Source organism: Heterocephalus glaber, unplaced genomic scaffold (genome assembly GCF_053883595.1).
Source record: "Heterocephalus glaber isolate CG9 unplaced genomic scaffold, H.glaber_assembly_v1.0 deba00001504, whole genome shotgun sequence".
In the NCBI taxonomy this organism is placed as follows: Eukaryota; Metazoa; Chordata; class Mammalia; order Rodentia; family Bathyergidae; genus Heterocephalus; species Heterocephalus glaber.
The window spans coordinates 23,094,922-23,111,919 of NW_028258324.1; the positions used below are offsets into that span (position 1 = coordinate 23,094,922).

At 39.3% G+C, this 16,998-nt stretch overlaps 1 protein-coding gene across 1 annotated transcript in view; it reads left to right on the forward strand.

The window, feature by feature from the left end:
• LOC147825275 (uncharacterized) overlaps positions 1–16,998 on the forward strand; it is a 122,825-nt gene that overhangs the window by 2,858 nt on the left and 102,969 nt on the right. The window contains exon 2 of the mRNA XM_087186304.1: positions 4,421–4,523. Coding sequence (XP_087042430.1) covers positions 4,421–4,523 — 103 coding nt within the window. The remainder of the gene's footprint in view (positions 1–4,420; positions 4,524–16,998) is intronic.

Genomic DNA, 16,998 nt, shown 5'->3' on the forward strand with positions numbered 1-16,998 from the left:
GTCTGCCAAGAACTGTTTCTCCTTTGCAGTGCCTCTCTGCCATGTTACTGTCTTAGAGCCAGCCAACTATGAATTGAAACCTTTCCAAACTGTGAGCTACAGTAAACCTCCTTTAACTTTGGGCATGGGGTATTTTGTCTCAGCAATGAGAAAATTAAACAACACAACCAAATTCCAGATGATTTGTTGCCTGAAGATTGGTTTTTTGTTGTAAATTCTAAAGATATTTACATTGATCCTCACATGATCTTATAGTCAGTGAATGGAAACTTAATGGTTGCTGTCCTTTGTTGGGTGGTTGGGTTCGTTTCTTTTTAACTCATACTATGGTAATAGCTATTTGCAATTCTGGCTTTTTGTTTAAATTCTTGAAGATTATTTGTAGTTAAAAGCTTTACACCTCTGAGGATATTCAATATGCTCCTTCTCAGATTTTCCTTACTGCTCGTATCTCTCTTTTCTTGTCTAAGCTAACTGCTGTAACCAATAGGTCAGAGACACTCAGAGTATCAAGGGGAAATGCAGATAACAGATTCATTGGAAGCAGCAGTAGAAGGATGATTTATTTCACTTTACATTATTGAAACAGAAATCTCAGTATCTGTGGTTCACTTAACTTAGGGTAAAGTTTTCTATTTTGAAAACTTGTTAGCAAAAGATTTTAATTTTCTGGGGATGGTGAAAATGATCATAGTATATTCCATGTATGTGCAAATATGCCAAAATGAAACCTACTAATCTGTGTAACTAATATACACTAATAATAATAATAATGATAATAGAGAAATCTTCATACTATTTTTGGAGACTCCTTTTGAAGATAAAAACAAAACAAAAACAAGTTGTATAATCATAACTATAAAATCTTAATTCCTCTTTGTCAATAAAAATATTTCCAGAAGTTTGTAATAAGGGTCATTCTGAGACAGATTTTTTTTTTTTTTTTTTTTTGGTGGTGCTGGGAATCAAACTCAGGACTTTGCGCTTTGGAGGCAGGCGCAGTGTCACTGAGCTAAATCCTCAGCCCTCAGACAGATTTTTAATACCCAGGATTTTCATGTCCCATTGCAAAAAAGAAAATAGACATTTTTAAGAAATAATGCATAGATCTGAGCCTACCAAGATTTTCTAGAGATGGTATTAATCTAAAAAGAAGAGTTTAGTGATATATTTCCACAGAAAATATTGCAGTCTAGCTTTGAAAGTAGAGTAGAAGTTACACGTGAACAGGAGACAGCAACATATGCAAAGGGAGGTAGTGGTACAACTCACCAATATAAATATTTAGGTGCAAGAGTGAACGAGGGATGGAATTGAGAGATTCCCGATCCTGACTTAGAGATAATTAATTCTAACCAAAATTTGAGTTCCCTCTTTCATATTGTCTTAGTTACTTTTCTCATTGCTGAAGCAAAATACCCAATACTCACAAGTTAAGGGAGGACAAGTTTATTTATCTCACAGTTTGTAGAGGTTTCAATCCATAATTGACCTGCTCCAAGGTAGGGTGGCATGGTAGACAAGCATAGAAGATGAGAAATAGTTCATGGCGGGCAAAAGGTACTAAAGCAACCAAACAAGGAAGTTTAACTGCATCTTTCTGCCCCTTTTATATTGTATCTAGGCTACCAGGATTAGGGGCATGCCAAACCAATTAGTGGACTGATTTAATAATCACACACCCTTAATCCCAGCATCACACACTCTAGATCCAGGGGCCTCTGAAAAAAACCCCACCAATGACTGCATGAGACTTTTCAGGGAATATCTAAACATAAGCCATAACATTCTATGCCTGCTCCCCAAAGACTCATACATATTCCTTTATGCAAAAATGATTTAGTCCATCTCCAAGGGTTGCAAAAGTCCTAACAGTTTGAGCATTGGTGAAAAGTCCAAGTCCAAGGTCTCCTCTGAGATTTAAAGCAAACTTTTAGCTGGGAGCCCCTGTACAAATAAAAAGAAAGTCAAACACTTCCAACATATACTGGCACAAGATTCCAAAAAGATACAAGTAGGGAGAAACAATGGAATAGGACCAAAGCAAGGACAAAATCCAGCAGGGCAATTTTAATTCTTGTAATTCCATGTGCAGCATCTGAGGCCATCTGTGGCAAGATGTGAACTCCAAAAGGCCTGGGTTGCTCCATGCCTATGGCACTTCAAGTAGTGGCAGCTCCCATAGGTCCTCTGTTGCGTGGGCTCTGCTCATTCCTTGCAGTTTTCCTCAGATGATCCATGTCCCTGGCATCTCCAAACTTCTGGGGTCTCCACTGCACATTCAGCTTCACACACTGCCCTCTCAGGGGCACATTGCTTAGGCTCCCAGGCCTTCTTCTTAAACCTGGGTGGAAGTCTTTCTGATCCTACAAGCTTTGCGTTGCGCATGTACCTAAAACCAGGACAATGTGGATGATGCCAAGGTCTACTGCCAGATAGGGCAGTAACCAGCCTTCCTTCTCTCTTAGCTGTAGGGGTTGAGCGCCTGAATTACTGAGCACTCTGAATTCAATTCCAAGGAATAAATTCCCTGGGCTGCTGTCATTCTGGAACATGGTGCTCTGGGGCTTTCTTCTCAAAGAAAAATCTTTTGCCTTTGCAACTCTTAGTCTGCAAAGGCTGGAGACCTGCTGGTTCTTGTGCTTTCCTCAGGCCATCTTTTCTGTTGTCTTCTGAAAATCTCGGCCTTTTCTTGCTAGTCATTTCAGTGACCAATTTTTCCTCTGTTCCACCTTTTTAAGTCACAACTTTACTGGAGCTTCCTTCCTGGCCAAATTCACAATGTTTTGAAGCATTCTGCATGGCACTTTGCTCTTGACTCTCAACATATGTCCAGCTAAAATTCCCCAATAGTAGCCATGCCACTGCCTCAACCTTAAACTGCCTTGAAATTTCTTCTGCAAGATCAGTCTGCCTCCCTTAATCTCAGTCTCAGGCAAAATCTCTGGACACAAGCAAAATTCAGACAAACTCTCTGCCATGCCATCACACATATTGCCTGGAGTCCAACAGTCAAGCAATTCTCCCAAGCAGAAACCTCTTAAGACTGGTCTTTACCAGCAGGATTTCTATCAGCCTTCTTGTCTTCTGAGCTCTGACCAGAATCTCCCATCAAGTACAGCCTAAGGTGTTCCAGTTCTACTTTTTCTGCTGGCATCTCCAAACCTTTCCTAACTCTTCCCCTTCCCACAAGCCAGTTCCAAAGTCTCCTAAACCCCATTGTCAGGTATAGTCACAGAAATGACCCCACTGCTCTTGTACCAAATTCTTAGTTATTTTTCTCATTGCTGAGACAAAATACCCAATACCCACAAGTTAAGGGTTGAAAGGTTTATTTAGCTTACAGTTTGTAGAGGTTTCAGTCCATAATCAACTGGCTCCAAGATAGGGTAGCATGGCAGAGGGGCATCACAGAGGAGATATAGTTCATGGCAGGGAGAAAGTAGCAAAGTAAGCAAACAAGGGACCCTAACAGCATCTTTCTGCCCCCTTTATTTTGTATCTAGGCTCCTGGGATTAGGATGGTGCCAAACTAATCAGTGGACTGATTCAATAATTACACACCCTTCATCCCAGCATGACACACTCTTGATCCAGCCACCTCTGAAAAAGCCCCACCTATGCCTTCATGAAGCTTTGGGCAGACATTTAGACACAAGCCATAGCACATGTTGACAAGTAGCTCTATGGTCTAGAACTACATTTCCTTGTATCAAAGTGTAGCCATGTGATTGAATTATAGTCATTGGAATTTAAGAAGAAACAAATAAGTTCCTTCCAAGCCAAGGTTTCTGAAAAAGTAGGTGAGCCTTCACTGTGCTATTTTCCTCCCATTGGTTTTGTGCAGATGAAGAGACTTTAATGGATGACAGAGATAAAGACAGAAGCATCTGTCCACTTTGAAATACCACATGGATAAAAGTTGTCTGGGCTGGGAATTTTGCTCAGCAGCACAGCACCTGCCTGGAAAGTGCAAGGTCCAGAGTTCTATCCCCAGTGCGAAAAAAAAAAAAGTTGTCTACTAATCAGAAGTGGACAACTGAAACAGAATTTGAAATGGTATTCTATGAATTAGGATTTGTAAAGTTAACTATTTATCTAGCTTCCTAATGCTGAGAGCAAAATTCCCACCTTTAGCCCTGGTAACAAAAAAACTTCAACAATTTTCCTGGGGTTGATATAGGCCCACAGTGTGCACAGTCTGGCTTGATTTACGTACACTTACAATAAAATCTTGGATTGTGAATATCTTGTTCTGTGAATGTTCTCCAATACAAGTAAATATTTCTAATAAATTTTAACTTGGTGAATGAGCAGTGTCATGCAGTACAAGTAGTATGTGATGCTGAATGTTGCATGATCATAACTGAGCCAACGGTTCTCTTTCCCTCCCTCTATCACCTCTTTCTTTCACTTTCAGACTGTGGGTGATTGTCTCCCAACAGCAACAGGTTATGGAGATCTCCTCTGCAAATGAGAAGGAAAAGACAGAGGAATCCTTCACTTCAAATGAGATTATGGAGGTATGTAAAATGTGAGAAACAGTGCAAAATTTTGTAGAAATCACCATCTGGATAAGGCTGTAGTAGTGCAAACAATGAATATGTTTAATGACAAAGCAATGTCACTTTTCTGGAAAATCCTCAAGTGTCATTGGAGAGGTTCCTTGTTAAAAGTTTCAGATAAATAAAAAGATTCCACTGAGCTAATAGGTAGCAGTTATTCCATTAATGATAGTGAAAATTGTTCAATACTGCCAGGTTTGGGCCAGCAAACCTGAACAGAAGAATGAATGAAAATGTGAGAGACAGAGAACTCTGTGAAGGGTCAGGGACTTCATAGATATGAAGTGTCAAACTGACTCAAACCCCTGAGGAACGCAAAGCCAGAGCGTTCTGCTGAGCACAGAAGTTAGCAAGGCACGGTGACAGTTTGGCTGAATCATTCTTTTATCTGATTGTCCTTCAGGGAGCTTCCTTGTTTTTCCCATAAGGTTTATCTCTTTTTGAGCTGGAAAAACATCCTGTCTTCAAAATGTTTCATCTCCTCAGAGTTAGCAGTCTTTTGCTCCCCCCCCAAGACAATCTGAGCACACATTGAGTGTCGCAAGGAACTCCACACTGTACAATAACCCTGCTGTTTCTTGTCTCCCTCATAGCAGCCATGAAGGTTTTCAATGGTAAGTGCAGGTTAATTTGTTTATTTTTCTTTGTTTTATGTGTTTTCTTTATTATTTTATATTACAGCATTATAATCATTTTTATATGAATATTTTTGTGTTGTAGAATAAATCATCTTTGTTTTTTTAATGGGGAAATTCACTTTGATATACAAGTTCTTTTGATTACAAGCATATTTCTGGAATGAATTATGCTTGCAAACCAAAGTTTTACTGTATTCTTGCTTTTGTTGTACCTCTCCTATAAATTAAAGTGCTTCTGTGCATTGGAGAGGGATACACTATATACTCTCCTTATTTGGCCAAGTTTTTAATACACTTATTTTCCTATTTTTATGGGCTTTTCTCCTCCTCATGATAGGCAAGTAAAGAAATACAGATAGACAAGGCCCAGATTCAGGCCTCTGGTCAGGTCCCTAGCAACACCACCTAGAGAATCAATATAAGGCAAACATAATGCTCTATTGGGAAATATGTTACAGGAACTAGTATTACCCAACCTGATCACCTAGAATGATTGAAAAACAGTTATTGGTACAAGGCCATACACCATGAAAGAGACATTGGTTTTATAATGGAGGATGAAATAATGTAAGATATAATGTGAAGTATGTGAAAAACACTATGAGGTTCTCATTTTAGAGAGACTAAATTAGTGATAATATAAAAAGTGAGTTGTAGGATTGGAGAAACAGGCAAAGAAATTATTTTAGTGACAATTCAAGATTGAAATAATGTAATCTTCAAGTAACATACTGTGATAATGTTTAGTAAAATTAGAGAGGAGTTTTTTCCAAAGATTTTAAACAAATGTGTTAGGCAGTGTTTGATGACTAAATAGACTCTAGAGGGAAGAAAAGAATGGGATTATTTTAATAATATTTCTGCTTTGGGCTATTGATAGTTGAATTAAGCACTTTCCCTGTTGCTGAGACAAAATAGCCAATACCCACAACTTAAAGGAGGAAGGGTCCATTTAGGTCATGGTTTCTGTGGGTTCAGGCCATGGCTGGCTGGATGCAACATGATGGAAGACATCTGCTCACCTCCTTGCAGCTAGAAAGTAGAAAGAAAAGGAAGGAACAGGGGATAAGACTATATCCTTCCAGGTCACATCCCCAGTGACCTACTTCTAACCAGACCCAACCTCCTAACTGTACATTCAGCTATGAACTCACCAATGGATTAATCCACTGCTAAGTATAGTGCTCTCATGATCCAGTTAACTTCAAAAAGCCCCACCTCTGAACACAGCTAAGCAAGGAGATAGGGGGAATTAGGTAGACAGGGCCAAGTCCTGAATAAAAAAGTAAAAGTGAAAGTAAACTAAGTTGGGACTTACATGAGTTAACATACAAGAGGGCCCAAATAGTTAAGCAAACTCACTATTAGGACCTAAAGGAATACAACGGACAAAGAAAGGTCCCTACAGAGAAATAGGAGAGACATTGGAAAAAGTGAAATGCAAATGAAGCACCTTGCATTCAGACATCAAAAGCCTACCTATAACCAGGAGTATCCCTGCATTCTGTCAGGTACATGGATATCAAAAACTGTATAAAAAGCCTTTGGCCTTAAATATCTATGGTATCTGCCTGATGGAACGCCTCCCTGCAAAGTGGGAAGCTCTTCCTTTTGTTTTTTCTTTTAAACATGCACTCAGTCATTCCCCACCGCTTGTTCTGTGCTGTTTTGTTGGCTTCAATCTTTGTTGCCGCAAAACAAGAACCAGAAAGCTAGATGGAAGTTTTTACAACAGGAGACTTGGGGGGGGGGGGTTAAGTCTAAGTCATAACAATAGTGCATGCCTTTGGAAGGAAATTTGGGATGCGGTTACATTAATTGAGTTTGAGATACTGTCAGACTTCAAAGTGGGAACAACTAATGAGATTCTTAAGATTGTCCTGCCCACATCTTAAAAGTAAACCAGCAATATGCATAGTATGTACTTGAACCCATAGTGACAGGTCTGCACTATTGAAATGTCACAGTATGAGGTCTAGGTTAAATATGGAAACTTGAGCACACCCATGTTTAAAGAGCATGGATTCTTTATCTTTTGCTTAAAGTACACAGAAAAGGAGGACAAAGAGGTGTACAAAACAACCCCACAATTTTTTGGTGGCAACTAAAGTGTGAGAGATTTTTAATGAGGAAGTGGTCAGTGAGGTTTCAAGCTACAGGGAAGTTCAAGGGTTTGTGACTGATAACCATATGCTGCTTTTCAGGTCACGGTGTCACAGGCTTTTGCTTGTACCTAATAATGAAAGAGGCCTCATGGTACCCTACTGTTAGACACACTGTTCAATTTACTGTGCTCTCCCCTTTTAGTTCTATGAAGGGAAAGTGGTTAATCAGAAGACGTACTGCACAATTTGAAGCATAGTGGGTTGGATGATATTGAATGGAAAGAAGTTAGAATCCCATTGTGTGGTTTCAGGTCCCACTAACATAGTTCTCATTTTTTCCTCAGGCAGGAGAAGAATGAGAGGATTTGTTTCAATAGCAGATGAAGGTGGGATTCTGCTCCATGAGGTTACTCTAGAAGGCACAGAGCAGAATCTTTTTAGGCCAACTAGATGTAGCTCTAGTCTTATCAGGTGCCATTAGAACAGTTAGAAACAATGGAGCTGTTTACATTTGAACAGCACTCTAGGGTCATTCTGCCTTCTACTGTCCTAAGGTGGGTAGAAAATAAAGTAACAAAAGCTCTGGAGATCACTGTTACTCTCTAGGTAAGAGCAAGCGCACTTTGGATCTCCTGGCCTAACCTTCAGTGACCTTCACCCCACTCCATCTTCATTACAAGTTCATAAATATACACTACATTAAGAGCAGAGTGAATCCTGGGATGAGTATACATGTTGAGAGCCCCTAAGATAACAACAGTAACCTCTCAATTATTTCCCTCAATCACACTTAGAGATGCAAGAAGAGGTACCTAAGCTGGGGTGCCTGTCTTTTCAATTCCAAAAGCCTGATCTATTCATGTGTTGCGGCTGTTTCTGCCATATGCTGAGCCTTTTCTGTTACTCTGGAAACTTTTCTGTCTGTGCCATATCTTTTATTGCCATGGGCTTGCCCTGAGTACAACTTTCCATGATCTGCAGTAAATGTAGCTGCTGTTTGCTTACCATTTGGACTGTATGCTTAAAATTCTTTGCTTGTCATACAGAAGAACATGGATTGCATTGGCCTATTCCATATCAACATCATCTGATGAGCTTGGCTATTTTAGTTCTTCACTTTACACAAGTCAAACAATTTAGGTTATTCCAAATTCAAATGAACAGAGCCAAACACAATGGATAGATTTAAGGTGTAATGGTTTGATTTATTTGAAGAATTGTCAAATTGTTACCAGAGGCCTTAATGGTGGCTCCAACTAATTATATTCATTTGTATTCATACCATCAAGAAGAGAAGAACAAAACAAAACAAAATGGAAGAGTAAGTTTGTTTACAATTTGGCCAACTTGAGAAGAAAACCAGTCTACCTCCAGAAACACACAGAAATGTTTAACTTAATAACAGAGATAGGAAAAAAAAGCCAGAAAATGTTCACATTCACCACCAAGCCCAGAAAAAATGTTGAGAATCTGATTCTGTTGAAATATTCTGGCTGCAAGGCTTGAAGAACCATTTAAGTTTCCTTCTCACTAAGCTTGAGGAAGATGGAGAAATAGCTGACTTTTAAAATGTAAAGCTCCTGTTCAATTTCCCTGTTTCAAAATGACTACCTAAAGAGATAATTATCAGTAGGTTTAAGAGAAAAAGCCAGAAAATTTAAGCATGGAAAAGATTAAATGATTCTTTCCATTCAATAATTAAAAATTTTTTTTTGCTGTACTGATGCTAGGCAAGAACTCTAATGCAGATCTGCACCCTCTGTGCTTTTAAACATATTATCTTGAGACAGGGGCTTGATAAGACCTCAAACTTGAAATCCTCTTTGCTCAAAATCCAATGTAACTGGGATTAAATTGTGTGCACTGTGCTGGACTTCTATTCAAAATATTAAAGTTTTCATGGACTCTAAAAGTTATAAGGCCTTTATTAATCTTAGGAAGGATAATTTTATTAGAATGGAAAGGGGATTTATATTTCAGTGGTTTGCAGGGTAAAGGGGATGAAATGAAATAAGGCAATGAGTGCAGAATTTGTTTTTAAAAAATGTTAGGGCTTGTGTCTAGATGTCTGACCAAAGCCTCATGCAGTCATAGGTGGGGCTTTTTCAGAGGTGGCTGAATCTAGAGTGTGTGATGCTAGGATGAAGGTTGTGTGATTACTAAATCAGTCCACTGATTGGTTTGGCACCACTCTCATACTGGTAGCCTAGTTACAATATAAAAGGGGCTGAAAGATGCTGATTTCGTCCCTTTCTTGTTCACTTTTGCCATCTTTGCCTACCATAAACTGTTTCTCCTCTGTAATGCCCTTCTAACAAGCCACCATGCTTTGGATACAGCCAATTGTGGACTGAAACTTCTATAAACTGTGAGCTAAATAGACCTTTCCCCTTTTAACTTTGGGTGTTGAGTATTTTGTCTTAGCAATGAGAAAAGTAACAAGAATTTGGTACCAGAGAAATGGGGTCATTGCTGAGACTGTACCTGACCATGTGGTCAGGAACCTTAGGTACTATTTTGTGGGAAAAGTTTAGAAAGGTTCAGAGATGTAGCTGAAAGAGTAGAGCTGGAATGCCCCAGGTTATACTTGATGGGAGATTCTGGTCAGAGCTCAGAAGATAAGAAGGCTGATAGAAATCCTGCTGGTAAAGACCAGGTTCAAGAGGTTTCTGCTCAGAAGAAGGACTACATTGGCTGTTGGACTCCAGGCAATATGTGTGATGGCATGGCATAGAGTTTGTCTGAGTTTTACTTGTGTCCAGAAACTTTGCCTGGGACTGAGATGAAGGGTGGCAGACAAATTGATCTTGCAGAAAAAATTTCAAGGCAGTCTAAGGTTGAGGCAGTGGCATGGCTATTATTGGGGGCTTTTAGCCAGATTTATGTTGAGAATCAAGAGCAAAGTGTCCTGCAGAATGATTCGAAACATTGTGAATTTGGCCAGGAAGGGAGCTCCAGTAAAGTTGTGGCTTGAAAAGATGGAACAGAGGAGAAATTGGTCACTGAAAAGACTAGCAAGAAAAAGCCAAGATTTCCAGAAAAATACAACAGAAAAGATGGCCTGAGGACAGTACAAAACCCAGCAGATATCCAGCCTTTACAGCCTCAGACTCCAAGACTTTTCTTTGAGGAGGGAGCCTCTGTGCACCATGTTCCTGAATGACAATGGTCTAGGGAAGTTATTCCTCTGATTTGGTTTATAGGCACTCAACTCCTACAGCCAAGAGACAAGGAAGCCTGGCTGGTGCTCCAGCTGGCAGCAGACCTTGGCATCATCCACATGGTCCTGATTTTAGGTGCATGCAGAATGCAAGACTTGTGGAGTCAGAAAGATTTCCACTCAGATTTCAGAAGAAGGCCTGGGAGGTCAGGTAATCTGCCCCTGATGGGCAGTGTATGAAGATGTGAATGTAAAGTTGAAGGCTCTTAATGACCCCAGAAGTTTGGAGAAGCCAGGAGTGTGGATTTTTCTGGGGAAAACTGCAAGAAATGAGCAGAGCCTGCCCAAGAGAAGACCAGTGGGAGCTACCACCACCTGAAGTGCTATAGGGGTGGAGCCACCCAAGCTCTTTGGAATTCAAATTTTGCCACAGATTGCTTTGGATGCTGCACATGGAACTACAGGACTTAATATTTGGCCTCCTGGATTTTAGCTTTGCTTTGGTTCCATTCCTTTGTATCCTTCTATTTATATCTTTTGGAATGATAATGTCTATCTTGTGCCATTGAATGTTGAAAATGTTTAACTTTTTAAAATTTGTACAGGGCCTCCCAGCTAAGAGTTTGCCTTAAGTCTCAAAGGAGATTTTGGACTTGGGCTTTTCAGCAATGCTGAAATTGTTAGGATTTTGACAACTCTTAGAGATGGACTGAACGTCTTTTCTATAAAGGGTTGTGCATGAGTCTTTTGAGGTGCCAGGGGTGGAATATTATGGCTTGTGTTTAGACATCCCCCCAAAGCCTCATGCAGTTATAGGTGGGGCTTTTTCAGAGGTGGTTGGATCTAGAGAGTGATGCTGGGATTAAGGGTGTGTGATTACTAAATCAGTCCACTCATTCATTTTTCATTGCCCTAATCCTGGTAGCCTAGATGCAGTATTAAAGAGGAGAAATATTGTTTTAAGGCCCTTTGCTTGCTTGCTGTTACTGTCTTCTGCCTGCCATGATCTGTTCTCCTTTGGAGTGCCTTTCTGCAAAGCACCCTGCCTTGGAACCAGCCGATTATGGACTGAAACTTCTACAAAGTGTGAGCTAAATAAATCTTTCCCCTTTTAACTTTGGGTGTTGAATATTTTGTCTTAGCAATGAGAAAAGTATCAAAGACAAAAACTAATCACAATTACTGCTAACCAAGCTTATTTAAAATAATTATAACTAAATATTAAGATCATTAGCCATGAAGATATAATGAAAACCCAAAAAGTATTATAACTTTATCACAAATTCTTTTAATTAAACATTTGTTAATTGGAAATATAAACTTTTCTAGAAATATCACTGTGAAAACGAGAAAATATATCACGTTAAGCAAAACAAGTCAGACACAATTGGGTGGGTCATGGAGGTATGACCACGGTGTCTATATCTGTCCCTAACCCTTTTCCTGATCTCTGCCTGTGCTTCCTGAGCTCCATGAACTGAGCAGCTTTGCTGCACCATATCATCTTCTGTGATGTTCCTGCATTGGAGCTAGCCAATCATGGACTGAAACTTCTAAAAACATGAACCAAATAAAGCTTTCTCTTTTGAAGTTGTGCATGGCAGGTACTCTGCCCTAGCCAAAGCAATACTGATCATTTCAGTAGCTATGTGACTGGGGTGTGATCAAATCTCAATAAAATTTTGATTTGCCTTTGTCTGATAGTTAAAGATATTGAGCCCTTTTTCTTACATTTGTTGGCTATGTTTTTCTCTTACAAGATTTATCTGTTCAGATCACTTACCTATTTATTAATTGGATTGTATAAGTTTTTTGAGTTCTTTATATATTCTGGATATCAGTCCTGTATCAGATGAATGACTATCAAATTCTTTCATTCCATAGGATGGTTGTTCTGTTGATTTTTATGTAATTCAACATTTCTTTGTGATGAAAGCCCTGAAGCAACTAGCTACATAAGAGTAATGCCTCATTATAATAAAGACTATATAGGACAAACCCACAGGAAATATACCAAATGTAGAAAAACTAAAAATATTTTCTCTAAAATCAGAAACAAGACAAAGGTGTCCACTCTCCACTATTGTTTAATATAGTAGTTAGAGCAAACAGGCAAGATAAAGAAATAAAAGGAATACAAATAGAAAGGAAGAAGGCAAATTATCCCTATTTACTCCTGTAGAAAATAGTTTACTTAGCTTATGAGTAAGATAGATAGGGGTAAGGGCAAGATAGAGTTGGTTAGTCAGCCATGCTAATGGAAATTTAAATATATAGAGAGAACTAGGACTTTAGGCCAAGAATAAACATTTCTCAGGCAACATGGACTATAGTCCCTCCCTCCTAAAAGGGATATTATGGCCACCCATAAGTTTATGAGTTCTGAGAAAATTATAATGAAAAATAACTAGTTGTTTCTAAGGTCTCAGTTTACTGGGAAGAACAGAAATAGTGAGCCTAAGTTCCAGTTGGTCATATCTTTAACTTCACAGGGTCACACATAAAAGGTGACTACAAAACTTTTAAGCAATTCCTGGGCCCTACTATACCTATAGGTGTTTCCAGAATGCTTGCCAATGCAGCCACCCCATTCAGGATTCTTCCTAAAAATCCAGGAACTATTCTTCTCCTTATTTCCAGTAAAAACTCTCTTAGCTTGCTTCTTTGTTTTGAGAAACCATGAGCCTAGTACTAGTGATATCACTTAGAATATGTTTTTACACTTAGAGAACTCTAAAGACTGCACAAGTGACTCCTTGAAAAGTTAAACAAATTTGTCAAAATAGCATAGTAAGAAATTAACATAGAAAAGTCAAATCTTATACACTAATAATGAACTCTGAGGCAAAAAAGTCACCAGAGATTTCATTCATAATACCTTCAAACAAGCAAACAAAAACACAAAAAATAGGAATAAACTTATTCATAAAGTTGAAAGCGTTCTTCAATGGAAATTATAAAGCACTCAAGAAAGAAATAAAATACAATAGCAAATGAAAAAATCACCAACATTCATGGATAAGGAGAATAAATACTGTTAAAAAGGGTTGCACGGAAGACCCCAAGTCGCTCAGAAGACGCCGAGTCAGCAGGCTGCAGACAGGCAGGTCTGTGTACGCCTTACGGAGATTCCGAGTCAACCGGAAGACGCAAAATCACCCCGCTGCAGACAGGCAGCCACCTGGTTCCACACTACAAAGACGCAGAGGACACCAGACCACCAGACCATGGTACTGAGTCCCGCTGCTCCTGGTCCAGAGGAAGGGGCTTCTTGGTCACCATCCCTCCTGCTGCTCCCAGCCCAGAGGAAAGGGCTTTTGGGCCACCTTCTGTCCCACTGCTCCTGGCCAAGAGGAAGGGGCTTCTGGGCCACCATCCCTCCCACTGCTCCAGGCCAAGAGGTAGGGGCTTCTGAGCCGCCATCCTACTGCTCCTGGTTCAGAGGAAGGGGCTTCCCAGCCACCATCCCTCCCGCTGCTCCCAGCCCATAGGAAAGAGCTTTTGGGCCACCATCCCTACCGCTGCTCCTGGCCCCTGTCTCACCTCTCCCAGCTCAGAGGAGGTAATCCGTGCAGGCACTAACAGCTCCCCGCCCCAGTCAAAATGAGAAAACACGTAAGTAAGTCTCAAAACTAGACTTCTAGATCACCTACAGCAACCCCAAAGGGAAATGAGATGGAACACTCTGATACTCAACCACCTGGACCCACTGAACTGCCAACAAAAGGGGATCTGGAAAAAATGAAATCAGAAATAATTTCTCAGTTAACAGGAGAAATTGTGCCCCTAGTGTAAGACATGATTAATAAATCTAGAGAGGAGCTGAGGAACAGATGGAATACCAACATAGGAAACAAATGGAATCCATAAAACAGATGCAAATAGATTTCCAGGACATGAAAAACTCGATTGAAAGTCGACACAGCAGAATGAGCCAATGTGAGGACAGAATTTCAGATATAGAAGATAAGATTGCAATTAGTGACCAGGAAAAGAAAAATTGCTTCAAAATTATAAGGGAACATGAGAAATCAATCCAGCAGCTGCTAGATGATGTAAAGAAGAATAACATAAGACTGATTGGGCTCAATGAAGAAATAGGAGAGAGTGGAGATGACATAACAAATCTCTTCACAGAAATAATGGCAGAAAACTTCCCAAGCAGGGGAAAAGAGCTTGACATACAGATAAGTGAGGCATATAGGACTCCAAATAGCCTTGATAAAAAAAAAATCTGCACATAGGCATATAATTGTTAAGATTCCAGAAACACAACAGAAGATCAAAGTTCTACAAGCAGTTAGAGAAAAGAAACAAATCACATACAAAGGAAAGCCCATCAGAATCACAGCAGATTTCTCAACACAAACCATCAAGGCAAGAAGAGCTTGGAGTGACATATTCCAAGCCCTAAAAGAAAACGGTTTCCAACCCAGATTGATGTACCCTGAAAAACTATCTTGCAAAATTGATGGAGAAATAAGATACTTTCATGACAAAGAGCACCTTAGGAACTTCGTGAATACCAAACCAGCACTCCAAAGAATTTTACACAATATCCTAGGAACAGACATTGAGGATCACAACCCCAGGAGGCAAAGCAGAATGAACCCATCTGGCATGACAAGAAATTAAATGGAAAGTGGGAGAACCCAGCAAAAAGAAAAAGTCATGGCAATGACAAGTCGATACATTTCAGTTATAACCATCAATGTTAATGGTCTCAATTCACCAATCAAAAGAAATAGACTGGCAGAATGGGTCAAGAAGCAAAATCCAACAATATACTGCATACAAAAAACACACTTAATTCAAAAGGAAACTCATAGACTGAAAGTTAAAAGGTGGAAAACAATACTCGATGCAACAGGAACCTGAAAAAAAGCAGGAGTAGCTATCCTCTTTGCAGACCAAGTAGATTTCAAATCAAGACTGATTAAGAGAGATAAAGAAGGACACTGCATCCTTGTAAAGGGAAGAATCCAAGAGAAAGAGATGACAATTATAAATATCTATGCACCAAACACTAATGCACCCAACTATATAAAACAAATACTAACAGACATGAAAAGTCATATATGCACTAACACAATAGTAGTGGGGGACCTCAACACCCCACTGTCACAAATAGATAGATCAACTAGACTAACAATAAGTAATGAAATACTAGAACTCAATTGAAGTCTTGAACAAATGAACTTAACAGATGTTCACAGAGTCTTCCACCCCAAAATATCAGAATACACATTCTTCTCAGCTGCACATGGGTCATTCTCCAAAATAGACCACATACTCACACATAGAACATGTTTAAGTAAGTGCAAAGGAATTGAAGTTATCCCCTGTATATTATCAGACCATAGTGCGATGAAATTGGAGATCCATAGCAAAAGAAACTCAAAAAATTTCATAAACACGTGGAAATTGTACAACACACTTCTGAATAACCAATGGGTCACAGAGGAAATTGAAGAAATCAGACAGTTCCTTCAATTAAATGACAATGACAATACAACATATCGAATCTATGGGACACAATGAAAGCAGGCTTATGAGGGAAATTCATAGCAGTGAATACGCATATTAGGAAAACAGAATGAGCCCAATTAAACAACCTGATGCTGAACCTCAAGCTTCTAGAAAAAGAAGAGCAGGACAACCCCAAAGCTCATACAAGGGAGGAAATTATAAAGATCAGAGGAGAAATCAATGCAATGGAGACTAAGAGAACAATACCAAAAAAATCAATGAAGCCAAGACTTTGTTCTTCTAAAGAATCAACAAAATTGACAAACCCTTAGCCAGCCTTGTCAGAAAAAGGAAAGAAAAGGCCCAAATCCATGCAATTGGGAATGAAAAGGGTGAAATTACAACAGACCCAGCAGAAACCCAGATGATCATCAATACCTACTTCCAGAACCTATATGCCAATAAGATGGACAACACAGAAGAAATGGACAGATTCCTAGATACATATGAATTAACAAAGTTGAATGAAGAAGACCTAAAAATTCTGAACAACCCAATATCAACCAATGAAATTGAAAATGTAATTAAAAACTTATCAACTAAGGAAAGCCCAGGCCCTGATGGCTTCACTGCTGAATTCTACAAGACATTTAGAGAGGAACTACTGCCACTACTGTTTAAACTCTTCAGTGAAATTGAAAGGGAAGCGATACTCCCAAATTCCTTCCTGGAAGCAAGCATCACCTTGATCTCCAAAGCAGAGAAAGACCCAACTGAAAAAGAGAACTATAGGCCAATCTCACTAATGAACATAGATGCAAAAATCCTTAATAAGATAATGGCAAACAGAATGCAGAAGATCATCAAGAAGATCATACACCCTGATCAAGTGGGATTCATCCCAGGGATGCAGGGATGGTTCAATATATGAAAATCAATCCATGTAATACACTATATCAATAGAGCCAAGGACAAAAAACATATGATTATCTCCATAGTTGCAGAAAAAGCATTTGACAAAATCCAACATGCATTTATGATAAAAACCCTACAAAAAATTG